The sequence below is a fragment of the Osmia lignaria genome, chromosome 4, assembly GCF_051020975.1.
Source record: "Osmia lignaria lignaria isolate PbOS001 chromosome 4, iyOsmLign1, whole genome shotgun sequence".
Classification (NCBI taxonomy): Eukaryota; Metazoa; Arthropoda; class Insecta; order Hymenoptera; family Megachilidae; genus Osmia; species Osmia lignaria.
This window is the reverse complement of record NC_135035.1, coordinates 11458691-11479596: the sequence shown is the minus strand read 5'-3', so window position 1 is coordinate 11479596 and position 20906 is coordinate 11458691. Positions and strand designations below refer to the sequence as shown.

Below are 20906 nucleotides of genomic sequence, written 5' to 3'. Positions count from 1 at the left end.
TTTCCTGTTTCTACCACGCATTTTTACATACTATTCTTTTTTTTATAATTCTACCTCTACCTATCTGTATAACATTCTTTCTTGTGTTTCTATTGCACAGGCGCATCGCGGGCCGGCAGTCGTGCAGGTACAAAAATCTTCACGCAAAATTCCAACATCTCTCAGTGCACAAAAGACACCTTAGGCGTCTTTAGTTTAGATTATTCTTTTTTTATCCAATTAGAATACGATTCCAAATTGGGATCAGTAGCAATTATTGTTAGTCACGTAGGTCGCAGAACGCTCTTAGTAGAGTGGGATTGTTAGAGCAAAATACTTGACGATAGATCGCTTTAATCGGACACTTAGCGATAGCTAAATCACTGAATGCCTAAAACGTTTGCGTTGCATAACATTTTTCATTCAAATGTTTCACTATTATACATACCTACATAGTAGTAGACACGCGAAACTTTGTTTCCTAAAAAGTTAGAAGGTTTCAATTTTGAAATCAGTACTCTTGTATCGATACATTGCTCCGATTCGCCAATGTGCCTTCGAATCGATTCCAAATTTAACTCTTCGCGTACAGCATGAAAATTTTGAAAAAGCATGAAAATTTTCAGCTAGGCCGCATGTTTTCTTTGTGTATCAATGCGTTTCTATCTGTCGTTTCACCTTAGTTCTCCGATTAACCCTTCTAGTGCGATGCAACATCCGTTTAAGGAAGCTAAACCAGAATATCTAACCGTTTTACCCTTTTCTTTTGTAGGTAAGTGACTATCAAGCTCGTCGAAGCAGATATCCGGTCGGTAAGTCAGCTTGTTTCATTTTAAAAGCTTCGTAATGTCACGTGAAAGCTCGATGAACTGATAGTCGATAGGGCAGAACTGTGCGAAAGCTCTGGCTGGTCGGGCGTCTCCACTGTCGGTACTATGCCCGACCTATACTACTTGCGCCGCGCCGCGTCGCGCTTATCGCCTGTCAGTAACTACTACAAAACGACAGTACACGCCTTTGTTCTCCGAAGGTCATGATTTTAGGGGTCTCAGACACCCCCAGCCGAGGTTGGGGCTGCTAACCTTATCTAATTTATTTTCTAATTCAAGACAAATTCATGATCCCTCGAAAACAAGTCTTGTGCAGTTTCACTCAGTTCAGTACTCTCTACGTATACTAATCGATGATGCATCAACAAATTATTTGACAACACTTAAAACGAATGATAAACTGTTCTAAATCAAGAATTAAAGCATCACAGATCTGGAAACGAAAAGGGTAACGAGGCAGTTAAACTAAAATCATGAATAATACTCTGAATCGTTAAACGAAAGATGTAGATCGTCGCGTTTATCTGCACTCGTGTCACGTTAAGCTGAATTCGTGGATATGCGATTTATCTCTTTCGCAGAAATTTTCTATGGATAATTTAGTAGTTTCGACACACCAAGCTGTCGACAGGTACATTATATAAATGACAATCAAGCTGTCAACGCGAATCAGAGATATTTTATCACATATCGATCATGGAAAGTCGATACACAGTTTCATTTGTACCTTGAAACATTTCAGTCGGAATCCACAATTTAAATGAAAAGATTTTTCATCGAGATACAATGGAACAGCAGAAAATTTCTGACGCAGCGAATTAAGTAGATTAGTCCCGTGCGTGATCAGACGCCGATCGCGTCTGACCATCGCGGACCGATACCACTATCGTCGCTGTTGTTTCATGCTCGTCATAAAATAATCATTTCTGCGTACAGGAAATAGCGTTTCCGTGCCAAGGACGACTGCTAGCGTAATCTACCGATAGTCTCTCGCCTCGGTAGGCGATTCAACAGATATACACGTTACGTTAACGATTCAGTCGGAAGGAAGTAAAAAGCGAGCAACCGGGGGCCGAAGTGTGTCAGGTCGTCGGTAAACGGACTTGAACGGTGTTGAAAAAAAAATTTTTGATAAACGCCACGGACTCGCGTGCCCCGTTAGATAAAGTCACCGGGGTATAAATCAACGGACGGTGATCCTTTTCCTACTTTCTTATCGCGAACTTACATCCAGCGTCGGGCTTGCAACGAGTCGTTCGCCGCAGCGGAAAGAACATTCCTAGGAGCACGACGAGCTATTATTCCGTCGCAGCTGGCAGCGGGGTTATTGGAAAGCTGCGCGTTCAACATGCACAGAATTTCCAAGGGTGTCGTTCGAACGGCCAATTAGAATTCACCAGGAATCTCTACCGTTTACTCCACCTCGAATTATCGCAGTGGAGTCACCGAATTCCTGTCAGACTATTCTACACCGTGTTTCCAAAATTTCTTTATCATGCTTATTCTTTCCTATACGACTCTAGAAACCGGTCAATACTGGGTTAATAACCTGAATTTCATCAGTCATGAACCTTCCCCTATATATCACGCTATCAACCCCCTAACCACCAGTTCTTTGAACAAACCGCCGGGTACAAGTCGTGTAAATAGTAATTTAAAATGTTAGTCTCGGGGACGAGAAAAATATGGTGCAGTAAATGAGGGTTGATTATATTCTATCCGACGGTATGTTTTATAGAAGACGCTACCTTTGAGCGTTCGTTTAACGAACAGGAGGTTGCTAGTGGTTCTGACATCAGGTGATTGAGGGACCGATTACCCTTGGCTCTACTTGGCGAAAACGAGGACACGGGCCATTTTTCAACCCATACAGTTACAGAGGGGTTCGTAGAGCTGCTCCATGGTGAATATTAATGCATCGATTACAAGCAAAGGAGATGCCGTTGGAAATATTGTATTACATTGCGTTTGTCTTTTCCCTTTATTTTTTAACCGAAAACAGCAATGGTAAAGTTATATTACTTCCTCAAGTTCGGTAGGAAGAAGGAGCCTGGAATTTCATTTTCTTCGATAACGAGGTCGTTTTGGGCGGCAGCCATTTTTCAATCCATTGAAAGAGTTCATGATATCGCTGTCGTGCGGCATTTTAATACCTCTCACGAATCGCGGTAATCTTGTTGAAAAATCGTAAAAACACCCCTGGCCAGAATTTCGACCTAAACCCCCTGGATTCCAAGAATAGAACGAAAAAATATTCTCAGAAGGCATTTTCCTAACCGAGTAAACGCTTAACTTTTAATGACATTCCAGGACTAATTTATGAGAATTGTCGTCAAAACTTCTAACTGAGCTGTGGCCACGCCTTATGAAAATATAATAAGCGCATCCTCGACGAACGGTTCGTAAGCGACGAATAAAAGTTTCATTACAATCTCACGATTTACATGAATAGTATCGGTCGTTTAGCGAATTCAAACGATGACAAGTTGCTCGAAAAGGGTGGAGATAGAATTTGACTGGCTCGAAAAATCGATAGGTTTCTTCAACATGGCGTTCTATGCAAATGTCCCTTTTAATAGTCGAGATGAAAGGTCGAAGAGACTTCGATGTTTCTCACGAAATAGACGACGAGTGTTTGGATATGCGCTCCGGGAAGCGTTTCGAAAGGAGAGAGTAAGCACTCCGGTCAGATTATCTCCGAGCGCAATGCTCTCCAAGCTGTCTGCTTTACTTCTCTTTAATCAAGGTCAGGAGATGCTGCACGAGCCGTTTTAGAGGAAATGAAACGTTCACCGTCTCCCTTGCCCTTCAATTTTCCAAATAAAACTCGACCTGATACTCGTTTTCAGCGGATTAACGAGTTGAACGTTGCAGGGGTCATTGGTGACCAGGTCTGGTGCTAAATTTTGTCTGAAAAATTCTAGCTTTATCCGTGAACCAATGAGATTACAAACTTTGGCGTTCGTTTCGACGAACAAAGGAAACGTGTGCTTTAGAAATTCAAGCAAGTCGAGTGACGCGGCTTGCTTCTGCGTGTCGTTGCAGAAAAAAGGATATCGAAAGATATTTCGTTCTATGTTGAGGAATAATGGCATTGGAAAGCTTCACGGCTTTTCGAAGTTGTTTGTGTAATGCACGTCAAGTAAACGGGCTTGTGGCACCTGTCAATAGTTTCCAAAGGAAGTTGCACAAAAGCTTCGCCAGACCAGAAGGACCGTTCGTGTCCGCTAACGCAACCAGTCCTTTCTCTACCATTCTGTACCTACACATTTTTTTTATTACCAACCGTGTCCTTTGTGGACGAACGTCGAGAGCAAACGGAGAGGGGAGAGAAAAAATGCTTGCCACGGATTCGTTTGAACGTTACAGCAAAGCATTTCACGAGAGGACGTTTAAATACTTTATCAAAAACAAGACACGCAAAGGTAGGCTTATCAGCTATAACGAAGGTCTGTTAAATACGCAAACTCCGTTCTCGAAATTTTAAGATGCCATAACTCTTGCAGCGTCGGATCACTTAGTCATACACCGCCCCCTTCCTCCGTTGCGTGGAAGATTTAGACCCGGAGACGGGTCGAGTCGTTGATTAGTAACAGTAATTAAACTTGGCAAGGGCGCGAGGGGAAATTATAAAGCTACAAATACCGTGGCTTTCGCTCGTGTTACCAAGCTTCGAACTTCTTGCTACGTGTTCTCGAGTCCCATGGATTATCCTTTTGATTCCCTTGGCAACTTTTTAATTGCTTTCAAGTTCATACGATGGATCGATTTATGATTCATCGATTTAAAAGCACACTCAACGATACCAAAGGATCCGTGACTCGCGTGCTCCTCGAGTAATACGCTAGTCTAAGTTGCTGTCAGCGCCGTATTTTCGGGAAATTAGTATTTCGAGCGGAAACCGAACAGGGAACGAGGGCTCGGTCAAGTACACCGTCCCTACGATCCCGTGAAACACAATTGCCAGGCAAAACCACAATGGCAGTCGGTGGTTTTGAACGATCGATCGGCTGTGGAACAGAGACACCGGTGTGCGTTTTTACCTCCGTGGATCTTAGGAAGGTCTTTGGATTGCATCGCAAGAAATCCCACCTCTGGGATTGAATTCTAATCTCATTGAATTTCGAATGTGGCATTCATCTGTTTCCCAGATGCATGGCCCCCCATCGAATCTTTTGATATTTTGATTTCGAAAATGGTTTCATTTTAGCTTAATCGATTCGAGAACTTAAATTATATGAAAAATACAATGATCGAACGGTCAAGCTTCCCTTGATAAAAATCTAGACGCTGGTTAACAGATGGGGTGGTTGGTATCGGTGGATTTGGAAAGTTAACGGAAAGGCATTCACCCTAATTATGGCGTACGCGAACGTAGGAGACGAACGTTGGAGCACATTGGTCGTTGGTTCGGTGGAGCGACACGGATGATGCTCTCGGGGGTCCGAACAAGCTCCGGAGAAGCTCTGATAGTGGCGGTCTAGCGGGGTTTCAAGCCTGCGCGTTGCCCTAGAAATCGCAGACTCGGTGCGCGAGGGGCGCGTGGCGGCACCGGGGGTGTCAGTCACGGCCCATCTGCCCACCATCGAACACGTAAGTCCGTAAGCGGTTACTTTTTTCCTTCCCTTCTGTGAAACCACTTTCACCACTTTTACCCCCTTTTTCTTAACACCTTCTTTTTTACCTCTCTACCTTCCTGTTTCTTTCGAGCTTTCTTCCAACTTTATCTGTCGAGGTTCCCTCTTCAGTCTTATCTCATCCATCGGTACAAGCCGTCCATTTCTCGATCTTGGATTTCGTTAAATAATTTTCTTTGATACATGGTCGACGTACATCGAAGAGAGGATTGAATTCTTGAGGAGGTGTGTGAAAGGGATGGGGTTGACACGGGGAACGATTCATCCGCCGGTAGTTTCAGTGATTATGTCGAAAATGGCGGGTACCGTGGTGCGATTCCGTGAAATCACCAGCTTCCGAATGTTTCCAAGGATAGAAAGCAAGTGTTTGGAGTTCTCTTAAGTGGAATCGTTTCTGGTCGGAACGAATCGTCACCTTCTTAGCAAGCGAGTGAGACACCGTTTCGGAAGCAAGGTGTCCTCTCTGTCTCTTATCGCTCGACAGGAAATGGATTTCCTCCACTGAACGTCTTTTTCTTGACTGAAACCCTCGATAAAAATGCTGTGCCTATCGTCTGTCGAGAACACTTTCCTCCACATTGTGTCGTTTGTTCGGTATTGTGCTTGTCGCCCGAATCGTTGACTCGTACTACTTGCTCCTTCGCTCTTAACGAGTTTCATTGGGATTCTGTGAGATTTTTTAAGCAAATCTTCATGGAACATAATTGAATACTTGCTAGTGATCGTAAACCATGCTATAAGCACAAAGTTTCACACTGAAACGTATAATTACCAAGAAAATTTTCACTTTTTCGCCAAGTTCTCGAGTTTCACAATTTTACGCTTCTTGTTTTCCCTTGCTACAAACGTGACACGTGATACGCATGTAACGACTTGAACTTTGAAAAAGTCTTATCACATTCAGCAAAAAACTTTCTTCACTCGCGAAGAATTACTCCTTAATTATGGGACTATCACGTAATGGCTAGAGCAGCCTCCCTTGAGGTTGAAATTTTTCACCTCGTAATCCGCTGCTCTGTGTCTACATGTCTGGAATACTCTTCTAAGAAAATAACCTTCGAAATTCCCCAGATGTTCTTTCGCTAGTGCTATGTACGTCGACCAGTAGAATATTCATGTTGCACGTCGCGTGGAGTGTTACGTAAGGTCAAGCTGCTCCTTCGAGGATGCTGCTGGAAATGACCACGTGCGTTGCAGTCGCTGATAAATACGAGTATTCGTCTATCTTAAATTAACCAAGAAGGTGCTCGAATCCTTTAGTTCAGAAATATCAGTGAAAAAAAATAAGACTGAAGAAATTGAACTTTTATCCCACTTTTCCCGTCCAAAGTGTTAGAAAAATACTTAACTATTTATTAACAATATTTCCATCCAGACAAGCACTAAATGTCTCGTGCGGTCTATTTAGCCCTTTAATGTTTAAGCATTCTGCACGTTCATCGTTTTACAGAGCGCAGGTAATTGCCTCTCGACCAAATACATTCAATCGTAAACGCGTTTGAACGAGAGGGCGAGAGCTTCTCTCTGTTAATGCTGATTTGTTGCCAGTACGTCAAGGCTGTTTGACAATCGACGCTGAAACCGACAGTTTAAAACAAGCCTGAGGTCCATTTAATAGGAGGATGCATCGCGATATTATGCGTTCGGTATTCAAGAGAACACGAACGTGTTCCTGCAGAGACACGATAAACCGCGAGTGCCCGAGATTGATACGGTACCTTTTCAGCTTTCTACTCGTTGCCCTGGCACTTGAAATAGCCAGTGGGACATTTAAGCGCTGGAAAAACGGAGCGTACGAAAATTTCATTTCGTTTCGCTGCTCTGTCCACATTTTGCATAATGAATTCGTGGGCCGGGATTTGAATACCACGAGAATCGATTCACTACCGTAATCTTCTCTTTGATGCTACTTTGTTTCTGAGAACAAAGTGAAGATATTAACGCGTTGGCTGTCACATATTACACTGTCGTTTCACATGCCGATTCGATAAGAAGATTATGGAAGCCCGTAAAGTTATGAGACGACTATGGGTATTAACTGATCTTATCGTGTCGCATTTGCTTGCCGGTATTCTCGAAATTTTCACGCACAAAGATCGTAATCGTGAGCACCGTTTCAATCTCGGGGAAATCGTCTAGAATGTCGACCAGTCACTAATCAAACCTGTTGCCGGTGCGATAAATTATAGCAATTAATACGGGTATTGCGTGTCGAGCGTTGTTAAAGCACAAAGCCTTGAAATAACTCTTCTAAAGTTATTATTTCGAAAACAGAAGCGCGAATGAACCGCGAAGGATTCTTAGTTACCCTTGGAAGGATTTTACCCATCGAAAAAAACAGGGCAAGGGAGTTGATTACACGCGTTTGCAATCTGAAGCTCGTTGTAACCGCATGTTTTAATTATCCAGCGTGAAGATCCGAGGGGTAGATATGTATCTGAAAACCGTAACATAGCTGCACGAGAAATATACGAGGGCCATTGATCGCGCCTTAAGGTGCTCGACCCTAATGCAAAACATGCGAAAATACCAGCTAAATTGACAGTCGCGTGAGTCGACGAATGAATTTTTTACCAACGGCTCGTCCGTTTTTGGAAGTCTAACTACCCACGCGTGTCACGATAAGGAATTATTTCTGAACGTCTTTCAGATACATCAAACGTGCACGATATTGAAAAATATTTCTCGTTTCTTCTTCAATCTCTTTTTATTCCTAGTCAACGATTTCAAGAGTGAAGTTTAGTAACGAAAAGAGGAACAGTGACAAACGATGCCTGTGTAAAACTATCACGTTGACGATACGCGATTTCCGTAGAAATATCGCCAGAAATGATACACCAGGAGGGGCTACTTGAGAAACCCCGATGATATTTCACCGAACGATCTTGGGGTGCTTCCACTTTGCTCTCGGCTTGAGGGATCGAGAGATACAGCTTCGTAGCTTTTTCTAAGGGAAGAGGAAAAAGGAACAGTGTTTCGCAGAGACGAGATTGAATTTTCAACGACAATTTCCTTGCAAGAATTAAATGACGCGATGGAGAGTCTTCGATAGGAGATCGATGCAGGCAAAATGGACTTTTTCAATAATTTCTCCCTCCATCGTTTCTAAAGTTACGCTCTTCCCAATACCCGAGCTTTCCGAGATTTAATGGCGCCCGATGGAACATGCGAAATAAACGAGCGGCAAGGTTCTTTTTAAAAGAACTTCGAGACTCCCAGGAGACCCGACGTACACTTTGAGAGGTATTTTTTTTTCTTCGCTGCTGTTAGAGGATAATGCAAAGGTTGCCAGGACAAACGAGAACTTCTCTCAACGTGTATGCTTCGAAAAAAGCATTAAGTATAGTTGGTTCAAAATAGGCTCGATTTATTCAAGCGATAACCACGACAATCGTGCTTCCTCGCGATGTATCTCCCTCCCGTTTTTCTCTTTGCTTCCTGCCTGCCCTTCCGTTCGTTGTCTGCACTGTCTTCGGACCTCTCACTGTTTCTCCCCCCGATTCTTCCGCTTTCGCATCACTCGAAACCTCTTGCGAACGCCTGGTCACGCGAGCAGACACTCGAATTTTCATTGCAATTGAAATCGATACGGTGACGCGACTGTAACGATCGCGATTCATAAATTATTGCTGCTCGTCGTCGGGTATTCGATTGGAAAACAGACGGCAATGAACCAATGACTAAAAGAGACGATATTCTTAAAGAAAGCGCTCCAATTTCGTAAATGGACGAGTTCGTGGAATCAGCTTCTTTCAGAGTTACTATGCTATCCTGCGTTGCAACCCTTAGCATTATGTTCCAGACGATTACAGGGTTCTTTTCTGTACCCTGAATGACCATACAGTTCCACTTGGCCATCGTTCAACTACCTTTCTTCTTTTTCATCTACTTCTTCTACTTCTGTCGATGAGAAATTCTTGCGAGGCAAAAGCTTTACCTACGCCACTGGGATGAGCCTACCGCTAATTGGTGCAATTATTTCGATTACTTCTTCTCGAGGCCCTTATTCTTGAACCGCGTATTCCAGCGTAATTTTCCGCCACCAGAGGCATTACGAAATTACTTTTTTTTCCTACAATGAAAGCTACGGGGCCGTCGATCGGAGCAGATCCCTGCTCATTATCGTAATTAATCTCGAATACGCTCATTCAGACCGTGGTAATCTGTTGCTCTCCGCCACTTGAATCCCCGAACGGTTCTTGGCACTTTTTTTTCCCCGCTTCCAACTCGTTCCTTTGACGAGCGGTCAAAGCGTGAAAACGAACGATCATTCGAGCGTTCGCGGGTAAATAGCGAACGACAGAACGTTTTCGACGAGTTGCCCTGCCCTCCTGCAGTTCGATATCGTAAGTAGGACGTGAACCTGGATGGTACGCACGCGCACGCACACCTTTACACGCGTACACCGGGTCTTTTTCGGCGTAAATCCCTTCTGTAAATAGTTCGAAGAGAGATTGCAATCGGTTTGGAGGTAGTCCCCCGAGGGACCACAGAATCGGTGAAATTATTAAACAAACAATTAAAATAGTTAGTTAATGACTTGCTCAGTTAGTTAATTCATTTCTGTCGAATGGATTTAAAGGGTTGTTAAATGTACATTGAACGTAGTTTTAATAGAACGACATTTAGGAAGTCGTTTCGTTTAATTTAAGCCTCCCGAGAAATTTTATTGTTAATGGCAACAGGTGCACACTGTCTTCGACCAGAATCGGTTTTTTCGTTGCACCTCGCGTAAGCTTCATCCATTCTTCGTGACGTCAGACACTTCTTGTTTCAAAAAATTTGTCGACGAAACATACGACGTAAACCTCGTCGATCTCTGTCCAGCGTACACGGAAGATTCGTTTACGTAGCACGGTAATACGTAACGCGGAAATTTTACGTCGTATCGTTGGCCACGCTCCAGCATCGTCGGCGTCGAAACGCTTCTTCGGATCCTTTCTCGCTGACGGTTTCCATAAATCAACTGTTCGTCGCGACCGCCCCACGAGTATTTTCCTACGTCCTCGAACTAACAACTCGATGAAACAACGTAGCATAATGTAGCACCGCGGACCTGCGTTTAAAGGGAAAAACGGTACACTTTCCGCATTTGTTCGCCACGAATCCGCCTCATAAATCTCGCGTCTCGGTTGCGGAACGATATCATCCACCGGCGGTGTATCGATTACACAGCGAACAGTCCTTGCCGGCTCCAAGTCGTTAATCCTTGTTCTTGTATTCATGGAGGACTGCTTAGCTTTACGGTCGCAACAAAGCCTGCCCCATAATTCGTGAAAAATTTTCGTTGAAAAAAAGGGATTTAACGCGAGCTTGCCGTCGGCTATGAAATGCTGAGGGACGGCTTACAAAAACCTGACGCACGCGAGTCGTGGAAAAGCGAACGGGTTTCTGCCTGCGGTGTCTACCATTCAGCTCGGGATTACCAAATTTTTTCATCAGAGCGACGGTTCTTTACGAGCATCCGTTAACGTCACCCCTTTCCGCCACGTTAATTTTCCTCCCTTCGATTTTGACCTGACGGATGTTCGTTGCCAAAACGGCAATTTAGCATGAAAACTGATTGCCGTTAGCCGATAATCGCGTAAGATCTTACTTGACAGTATCGCGAACGACACTCGGCGCAGGCTGCAAGATACGGCTGAAAAGATGAAGAGCGGAGGACGTTGGATTGAAGAGGGTGCAGGATAAAGGACGGAGGATGCAGAACGGAGGATGGAAAACAGAGGTCGGAGGACGTCGAGGGTGGAGGTGGGCGCAGCATGGGAGTGATCAATACTACCTCCACACCAAGTTCCCGCGGGAGTAACAAAGATGGAACGGGACGCGGGGAAGACACGATTTTCGGAAAGATTTCTCTCGAAAAGCCATCCCCTTCCGAACGAAAATTATGGACGTTTATGACCTTTTACATTTGGATACTCTGATACGAAATTACGCAGCTATCAAATGCAAGATGATGTAAATGGGAAATGATGAAATTAACATTCATGGTATGGGACTTGGTACGGAACCTCGGTTCTTGGAACTAAAGCAGAGATAGCTTTATGGAAGGTATCTATGGATAAGGTACCGAGAACTCAGCCTACATCCGAGATTCCCGAGAAACCGGAAGGCGGATTCGATGAAATATGAACGCTAAGCGATGTCGAGTGAGAGCAGTACGTTTCTGATTTGTCGTTTTCATTATTAATCACCAGCTTACCGGGAAGTTTCGAACGGAACAGACGAGACCCGATCTCCCTAGAAAATTGCAATTCGCTCGTGCGAACGGGCAGAAATTTGTCTCGGCACATTTACGTCCCATTGCACAAGTTGCTGAGAAAGGATGAGAGTTTCAATTCGCACTTTTCAACTCAAGACGTTTAATATTTGTTACGTTGCGACGCGTGATTATTGCTCCTTCACGTGGATAATACTCTTTGAGACGTGGTTTAGCTGCGATCGTTTAGGGTAACAAAATAATAATTGCCCAATGGGGTATTGAATTGTGCAAACCTCTACTGCACGAAACTCGCGGAATAAATCTAAAAGTTTGACGTTGCGGAGAAAGAATGTCGTTCCTTACATTATCCGAACAGAGAATTTGCATTGAATTTATGGGTTAATTATACAAACGAACGTCACGTAATCAGATATAAGGGAACATAAAAATGAAAAGCGCACTAACGTTAAAAGAACCGTGACATGCTCGCGTGGTTGAAGCATCGGGTTCGTTAAAGAATTGGAACGAGCTGGCAAATCCGTCTCGTTTGTCTCCCAAAGGAGGATGAAGTGAAAGATTATCGGGCCAAGTGATTTTCGCTAGCTAACAGGACAGTGTTTGTTAATTTTATTCACCCGAGGCAGAGAATGCGGATCGAAGTCAGGGACACGGCGTAACGGAGAAGGCACGCAGAAAGCGAATAATAGAGTGAGTCGAAGGAAAGGACAGAGGGTGGGCGATATAGCGGGATCCGTTCGCTAATGCGTGACTGGGGGCTGTTAACCTAAACAACGGGCCGCACCATCGATAGCCCAGTGACTCGGTTCCTCTGCATACCAGCAACGTGCATACGCGTTTATCGGTTGCATCGGCAACCGAGTGACACACATGAACGACGGCCGCGTAACGAACCGAACACCACCCATTAAAACGTCGCGTTTCATTCTCTTTTTATGCTGAATAATGGACATCGACGAATTTCCGTGCAAACCTGACGCGTTAAGCGTTTATCCACCCACACTGTTTCCACCATCATTCACAATGTAGCGCTACTAGAAGGATCATTCGTAATACCAAGATTCTAGCAACTCCTAAATGCTACAACCACAAGCATCAGTCTGGCTTCCGTGGCTTCTCGTCTGTCTGAGATTACATCGATTCTCTTGTAATCCTTTATTCTATTCTATATGCGTAAGTTGCGATCATAAAGTGATTTTTATTTGTACGAACAACATCTAGAGTGTCTGCTGCTTCAGCGGATACAAGGCCGCTAGAGCGGCGTTTTGTCCCGAATAATCGTTTAGTGGGAAGCCAGTATAGTGGTACTATCGAAAGGGTTAATCGAATTTTAAGCTGCGTCAGAGGGCGAGGCCGACGCCACGGTCGTCGCGACGTAACACACGAGCATGAAACGAGGGAATCGTGACTGGCGTGGCAAGTAATTGTAAATTCGTTGTGACGAGATAACGCGCAAATAAATTTTCGTTAGGATCCCATTCGGTCACCCTATGTTCGATACTCGTACCGAACTTCAAGTCCTCATTGGCATCCCCCATTTTCGAAACTTTTTAAACGGTAAATCAAATGGTTTGGCGTGAAAAATCTTCCTGTCGATCATGTTTACTAGGCTCCACGTGATTGGCCTTAAAACGGTGTCTCCCTTTAAGGAACCAGGGTACTTTTGTTCCCCTCGAAGTAGGGCAAAGTTTAGATTAATCTTCCCTGTTAGAACGCGTCGTTCTTTTACACGGACAAACTTCTCATCGGTGAAAACGAGACTTCTCGATATCCGCATAATCTCCTGAATTTCCGCAGGACCTTCTCCTCCAGGAGTTCGTTATCGACGATCCGATTTCGCGGTTGGTCGACCGCATTTATCGTGTCGAGTTCGCCGGCTTCGACTGTAGCGTTTTCGTGGACGTGATCCGACGGAACGGGGCGGGCTCGTGACACGATTTAAAGGGAGGAAAAATCGGCAATGGATCGGAAGGAAATATTACCCCGAAACGTAGGAGGATGAAATCCGATATTTTAATTTCGAGAGGAGAATGATTGCAGGACGGTCGATACACGCATGCCCGATTAAATCGTTTGCTCGAGGAGAGGCTGTTAGCCCTGGACAGGGCAGAAATTGCAATTTTTCAATGAAACTGCTTCTCGGGAAATCTCATTCGAGTTTCAATGGGCTGCTCTTATCGACGTTATTACTCCTGTCGTTCGAACTATCGTTATCCTGATCAAGGAAAATCGAATCTCTTCTTCAGCTAAGGAAACGACGGGAAAGAGTTTAGCATGGAATAGTTGAAAATGGTTCATTGAAAACGTTACTAGAATTTTTACGCGACACAAAAAATACTGTACATACTATCCACCTAGGTGTGTCATCCGCGATAGAAGTCAGGTCAGATACGATTCGTGGAAACATACATTCGCGCGTGTCTGATTTTAGATTACAACATTTCGATCGATAGAGGGTGTAATTTATTTAAGCGTTACACGAGAACTCGGAAAATCGAAAGACTATTAATTAAGCGAGCAATCGAGTATGCAATCATATAGCGAAGCTACAAAAAAAATTAGAGTTATTTCGTTTCGAGTATCTGTTTAAACAATTTGATAGCTTCTCCCGCAGTTGGTTTCCTGTGCGGAATCGATTAAGTAGATCCAGCTGTACGTGCGCGGCCACGCCTCGAAAAGCAACCTGTAACAACACGGCCGTCAGATAGCATTTTTAACGGAGCTTTTACGCTTCTCTCTCGCCCCGTTATATCGTTCGTTATAAACGTAAAACGCTACACCGGTTTGTTATCCGAACGCCATTCGATCTTACTGCCCTGTCGCTAGTTGACGTATTATCGTACACAGTTTTTAAAGCCTTTATTAGCGCGCGATGTCAGGGCATGCAATACCATATCCTCTGAACTAGACTAGCGTAGGAAAACTTTAATTTCACCCGGACATGTTGTCGTTTCACGGGGTAGTTTCGAGTGCGACGCTTTTCAAGGGAAAACTACTCGTCGGTACCTATTGTTCGTTGGTTGCTGTTTCAGGTACGAATAACACGGTTCGCTGCATCGATTTAAACTTCTTCCATTTAGGTGACACGTTCCGCTCGAAATGCGCGATTTTTGCCTCGTTACAGGAAAACGCATCTGACCCGATATTTCTAGAAAAACTCAGTCCGTGTAAACTGATTGTTCGTGGAAAAATGTCGACAGCGAAAGAAGAACGAGAACAATTTTTCTATGACATTTCGTATCCGGCAAATTCGAGTCGGTGTTAAATTAAACAGGATACAGAGCAGCGGAGCTATTAACGTGCAAATTGAATTATTTTGTAACTCGTTGGACGGGTAAATTGCGAAATAACGTTTCAAGCGCGAAACCCGGAAACCGTGCAGGCGTCGCGGTGAATTATTTCAAACAGGGGAACGCAAGAGGCTCGTTTCTCACTCGAACATTACGTTTCCTAGGCGAAACTACGCTAAACCGTAGCAGGGCGGAAACGGCTCGCTTTTGCCTCGCGTCGATTTGTTTTCCTTCGCGAAAATCTATCTAGGCGTCGAGCGAGCGAATTTAATTAGAAAAAGTTTCGCGGTTCTGGCCAGACGCAAACGCTGCTCATTCTACTTTCCTTCTCATCCTCCTCAACAAGGCTCGTCGACTCCTCTTCAAAGCACACTTCAAACCTCGAGTTTTCGCGTTTTCCTTCCTCCTATCACAGTTTAAACGTTTTTTCCCCCCTCCCATGAAAAGCGAACAACACCGCAAGTGCGAAAATCTTCGCTTAGTTTTAACCCTCCGGCTAAAGGAAAGGTAAAAGGCAACGCGTACTGGCAACAAATCAAAGGAGAGAAGATGATCCTCTACTTTTTAAAGATAATTGATACAATCCCGGTTTTTTTTCGTCTGAAACCACTGTTGATTGAGAAGGGTCGATCTTAGGTGTTCGACCATCCAGCCCATCAACGAACCCCTTTCTTTTTAGATTCATGGCCATTGTTACAACAACTAATGATCGATCGATCGAGCCATGAAGAAGCATCAGCCGCGGCTCGCATCGCTTGGAATGTAGTCGTTTGAAGGAGCGTATAACAACGGACGAGCTCGCAACAAAAGGAAAGAGGAGAGAATAAGAGGGGACGTTGTATTTATCGAGAAACGTCGAGGACGAAGAATCTACCGGAAATAACGGTGACATAGCGACAGGCAAATGTTCTCGTCGAGCTTTCGCGAGAGCCCGTCATCGAGCTACACACCAGAAGCGACAGGAACAAAGAGATACCAACGGCGACGTGAAACGTCGCTCGTCCACGGTGTCAATTTCCAGAGAATACTCGAGGAACGAGGAAACGGAGTCTAGTCAATCCGCAGGCAACCATTGGCTGTGTATATCCAAAAAATCATAATCGATAGTGTTCAGAGATCTCGTCTTTTTGGTCGCGCTTGTGAAACACGGCAGGTGCAAGTAGAAGAGGTCAACGATAAGGCCGGCGGCCAGAGGAGACGACGTCAATATTAGTTCTAGTCAAGTGATAATTACGAAAAGGGGCAAACGAAAGAATCGTAGATATCTCGTAGTACAAAAGTAGCGTCGCGAATTTCAATCTACATCAATTTCAATCAATCAAATCGTAGAATCGCGAGTTCGTAATTCAACGATAATCCGTGTGATCGAGAAGCAATAATAGTCTACCTTAGTTAATTTCGTGAATCCTGAATCGGGAATCACCGGCAATTTCCTGCTAGGCTGTGGTTCATTGTGTGTGTTCCCGTCGAGCCCGACGAAGCTGCGAAAAAGAGAAACGAAGGGAAAAGAAAGGAAAGTGCACCGGCAGAATGGCGTTCGCGGCGGCGAGAATGATCCTTAAGGATAAGCGACGGAAGGCCAGCAAAGAGGACTTCGCGCCCCGAAATAGGAGCAAGGTAACATCGACGAGATCTTATTTGCAGAACCGACTAACTCGAACACGGTTTTCTCATTCGCGTCCGACGACGTTGATCACGCTGATACTACGACACAGATTGTTTCGTGATTTGAAAGATCGACAAACTCTTTCTGCATAGATCAGGTTGAATTAACTGGAACATCTTTCACCTCTCTTTCCCGCTGTCACGTTTCAGTAGATATCTTTCTGTAACACTTCTCAATGATATTATCGAGACTTGACACGTGCCACTTTTTATTATCCTCGTGTGTGATATCCAGAGAAGCATATCAAGTTCTACGTAATCTTGCGATCGAAAAATCGCCACGCAATGTCGCAGTTTAAAAAGCAACGATCGTGAAAAGCTGAAGCAACGATAAATAAATACTTGAATAAACGTTCGCATGAATCTCGTTGCTCGCAAGTCTCGTTCGTTGTGGAACAGATTACGTAAAAACGATTCACGACGTGCGGAATGGTAGCGCAGACACCTACAAGGCTGGGAAAGAGGATTGGACGTACAGGGTGCATACTAATGAAGACACTAAACGCGCATCGTTTAGAACGATAATGTCAGGAAACGTTTCCTCGACTTTCTTACTTTCTCGTACAAAATCGGGAAAGGTGTACTTTTTATTTTAGTTAATACACTTTTCACTTAAATTCTCCGTTGAAATATTGGCGATTAACTAAAATGCTCCTATGCTTTTTGCAAAAAGGAGCGTTCAAGAGTATTTCACGCTCAGACGGAAAAGGATTCTTCGTGAGTTAAATCTGTGCCGTTCATGGGAGCTTTTAGAGAGCTTTTACGGTGCCAGGTGGCCTTATACTCACTCTTCTCTTATGTATACCAAGGGATTCCTTTTTTCTCTATTAAGAGAATCTTAGCTATTTTGCTATGAGCCATCTATCCCCTACTTTTCTGGGACAAAGAGTCAACCTTTTTCGTTTCTTCTAAAAACGATACGCGGTCTAAATCGTGCGAAAAAGATTGAGATAAATGATAGAAAAATCTGACACACTTCAGTTTCTCGATTGAACGAAAAGTTACAAGAAAATTGATAAAAAACTTATCGAACATCGTAATCTTTGGCACGGACGTGGGCCCGACCAGATGTTGGTTTTCAGTCAATCGTTCAGACAACAGGGTGTAAGAACCTTGAATTTTTGGGTCAAGGTTAATTTTAATAAATCTTCATCGATTCGAAAATGTAGAATCATCTGTGAGAACTATGACAAATAATTTCCTTAGAACGACAACCACGAAATACTGGCAAGAGGCAACCGTAAGAACATTAAGGAAGTTCGTTACCAGCTTGTGCCCTACCACCGGAGCGGAAATTAAATCCGCTTCTACCGGACGATGAATTTTTTCCATTTCATTGTTCGAATGTCCTCTCACTCGGCCTTTTTCCGCTGCTCATTCTCGCGGCTAATTAAGAGGCTATCGACGAGCAGCTGCAACATGCCAAGTAATTATCGACTTGCTTGAAAGGCGAATCCTCGCCATGCAAAACGATTTCAGCAGACAAAGTTCAAGCAGTTTCAGATCTATTTTAGATTTCACCGTATGTGCTCTCATCATATTTACGCGATACGGTTTCCCCTGCATCGCGTCGTAATTTCTGGAAAATAATAAGCCAGCATAGCCTTCGACACGGTGCAAAGTAGACTGGTGTATCTCGACGCTAGCCAGTTTTATCGCATCTCGTTTGCGTTAACCAAGCCGTTTCACAAGCCGTATGTTACTGTCGTTCCTGTTATCGACCACTAGGTACTCTATACACGACTCATCGTACATGCATTTTCCCGCTGGAAACACCTGACACGTTTATTTTCAACAGACAGGTAACACGTGAAAACAAAACGGTACGTGGTCAAAGATTCTACTATTTACGATACATTTATCCGCGACAACTCGCGTCGAACGTGGCACGTATCCTAGCGTAAATTGCTCCCAGGTCGCTTAATTGTTTCGCAAATTTTCACTCGACTGGCCGTGCGACCGTAGAAATATTCGACGTGTCCATTGCGCTACTCCCACGGCGAGCATCCAATTAGCGAACATTTACGGTTGACCGGAATTTTAATGATCTATGACCCTTGGTAGCCCACGCTTTTTCAGCCAGCTGAACTTTCTATCGCCTCGTTCAATGGAAATTAATTCTATTTGTTGCAAGTTTCCGATTAACGTTTCCTTCTTGACTGCCTTTCGTTGCAAATTCGATGTCGGACACGCTATCGCGATTGAATTAATCGTAGAGAATACTTCGGAAAGCAACGAACCAGGCGAAGCGTACTGAACATAACGAGCGGTTAATTGAGCGTGAAAACGCATTCGTTCACGGTGCACACCTTGCCACCGCTCATAACACTGTTGCAGACTAATCGAAAATTATACGGAGGCGTACTACTGGACGAGTGTAACTGCCACGAGTGAAATTAATTAACACGCGAACCTCGAGAAAACCTCAATTAAAAAACGAGCGCGACGACAGTTTATACGAGCTTCGAGATTCATGCGAACAACGCGGGTTCTTGTGAAAATCTACCCTTAAAATGGAAGTTACCGCGCTGAAGAATCAACACGAACCTTTTCTTTCCACTTTGTCACGAGATACTGTCTCTTTGCTTCTCCTAAATGCTTTGGTTGTACAGAAATATGAGCTACACGTAACTCTGAGAGACACGAAAACTTGCCTCTGAACTGTTCAACACTGAGAACTCACGCTATGCTGTCGTCTATGTTCGGTGTGCACTGCTGTTAATACGCTCTACTACCACGATGTACATACCGTGTTTACGAAAATGACAAATTTCCTGAGATCAGTTCGTGTATGTACTTTCCTCGCCAGCAGGGAACGTCTGTCTTTGGAAAATATCCTTACTACCATCTGTAAGCTTCGGTGGGATGGGGTTGAAGAAGTTTAGGGAGAGACTATTCTCTGACGACCTTAACCCTTTGAGTACTCTGAAACAATGCAAGCATTGTGTAAATGAATACTTCGAATGCTATCACCGTATGTTTGCCGAAATGATTTTGCACAAAAGGGTTAATAATTAGAACAGTTTTCGATATAAGGGACTTTCCCTGCTGGCCCTCTCGATGAATTTTCTAGCAACAATATTTTCTTCCTCCTTCTAACAACCTTGCATCTAATCTCTCTCTAAATACATGCGTGTACTCTCTTTGAACTTACAGACTACTATGCACTCTCGTCCCTCAGACTATCTGCTCGATACTACCACGTGCTCGTATTAAATTGTAACCAGCTCTATTCCATGTATCTATCTATTCTATACCATATCTGTATTTGTACTTTTCCAACTGCAGTGTTGTGTGGTGATTGGTGACCTGTACTGTACTTGTGTTTGCAGGCCCGCAGCGCCAGTACAAGTAGCTTTAGAAGCCTGAGCCAGGTACATACCAAAATGACATAATCCACATATAGCTGAGAAATTAGTGATACTAGCTACTTTAGCTGGACATAGCTAGACACTTAGAGTATAGACATTTAACATTTGCTCGTGCGTAGATTGCGTAGAGGACGCGAATTTCTCTCGTTTCCTGTTTCTCGGAGAGCAGATTAACTAACACAGTTACGTTCTACCGCGTTGTTACGTTCATGATCGCCACACCATTAACGTCGAGTACGAGACAACGAACGACCGACCCTAAGTCACCGCGATTAGTCGACCGTAATGAAACGCTTATCGCGAAACGGTATACGGAATGGTAGGCTCTACGACCATGGTTTACATAGTTCTGTTTTATACGACAGAAATATTCAATGGTAGTACACGTTCGTGTATATAGTACATGCATGATGATGGTTTTCTATTTTCACACGCAGAGAATAGGAATGCTGAATGAGGCATGCCACCTGTACGCACACCCCCTACGAAACTTCCAACCCATAGAATCTTGCATGTCTTTTACCCTCTTGTCTCTTAGTCCATTATCTTCTACGCGTGCATCCCTTCATACTTAATCTTTCTTACTCACTCACCTCTCTCTTCTTCTTCTTCTCTTCTGTACTTTTTCTCTTCGACACAGTTCGCGGCGATTCTTGCGCGAGGAGCAAAGTAAGTATAGGAAGTGAGAGGAGTAGAATTTTGTGTAAAAGAAAAAGGGTAACACAAGTTCGTAGACTCAATGTCGCCGTGCTCGATATCAGACGAACCGAATCGGCGACACGGACCTTGTTATTCGCGACAGGTCGTTATTTACGATAACGCGGACTGCTAATCCCGAAAATGGACTCCGGTAATTTTTTCACGGTGAAAGTCGCTCGAATCGACCCTGGATCTCGATCTAAACACGATTC

At 44.0% G+C, this 20906-nt stretch overlaps 1 protein-coding gene across 5 annotated transcripts in view; it reads left to right on the top strand.

Moving 5' to 3' along the window:
* LOC117603195 (calmodulin-alpha) overlaps window positions 1–20906 on the top strand; it is a 58500-nt gene that overhangs the window by 14544 nt on the left and 23050 nt on the right. For 2 of the 5 annotated variants that reach the window (XR_013062117.1, XM_034322088.2), the window contains exons 1-3: window positions 5369–5402; window positions 15639–16576; window positions 19957–19998. The exons of 1 other annotated variant lie outside the window; for it this stretch is intronic. Coding sequence is in view for 3 of the 4 variants with exons in the window: in XM_034322088.2 (XP_034177979.1) it covers window positions 16490–16576; window positions 19957–19998 (129 nt within the window). In the remaining variant the exon portion in view is untranslated. Of the gene's footprint in view, window positions 1–100; window positions 128–5368; window positions 5403–15638; window positions 16577–19956; window positions 19999–20906 lie in introns of those variants that run through there. 2 more of the 5 variants (XM_034322090.2, XM_034322091.2) reach the window with 2 other exon arrangements.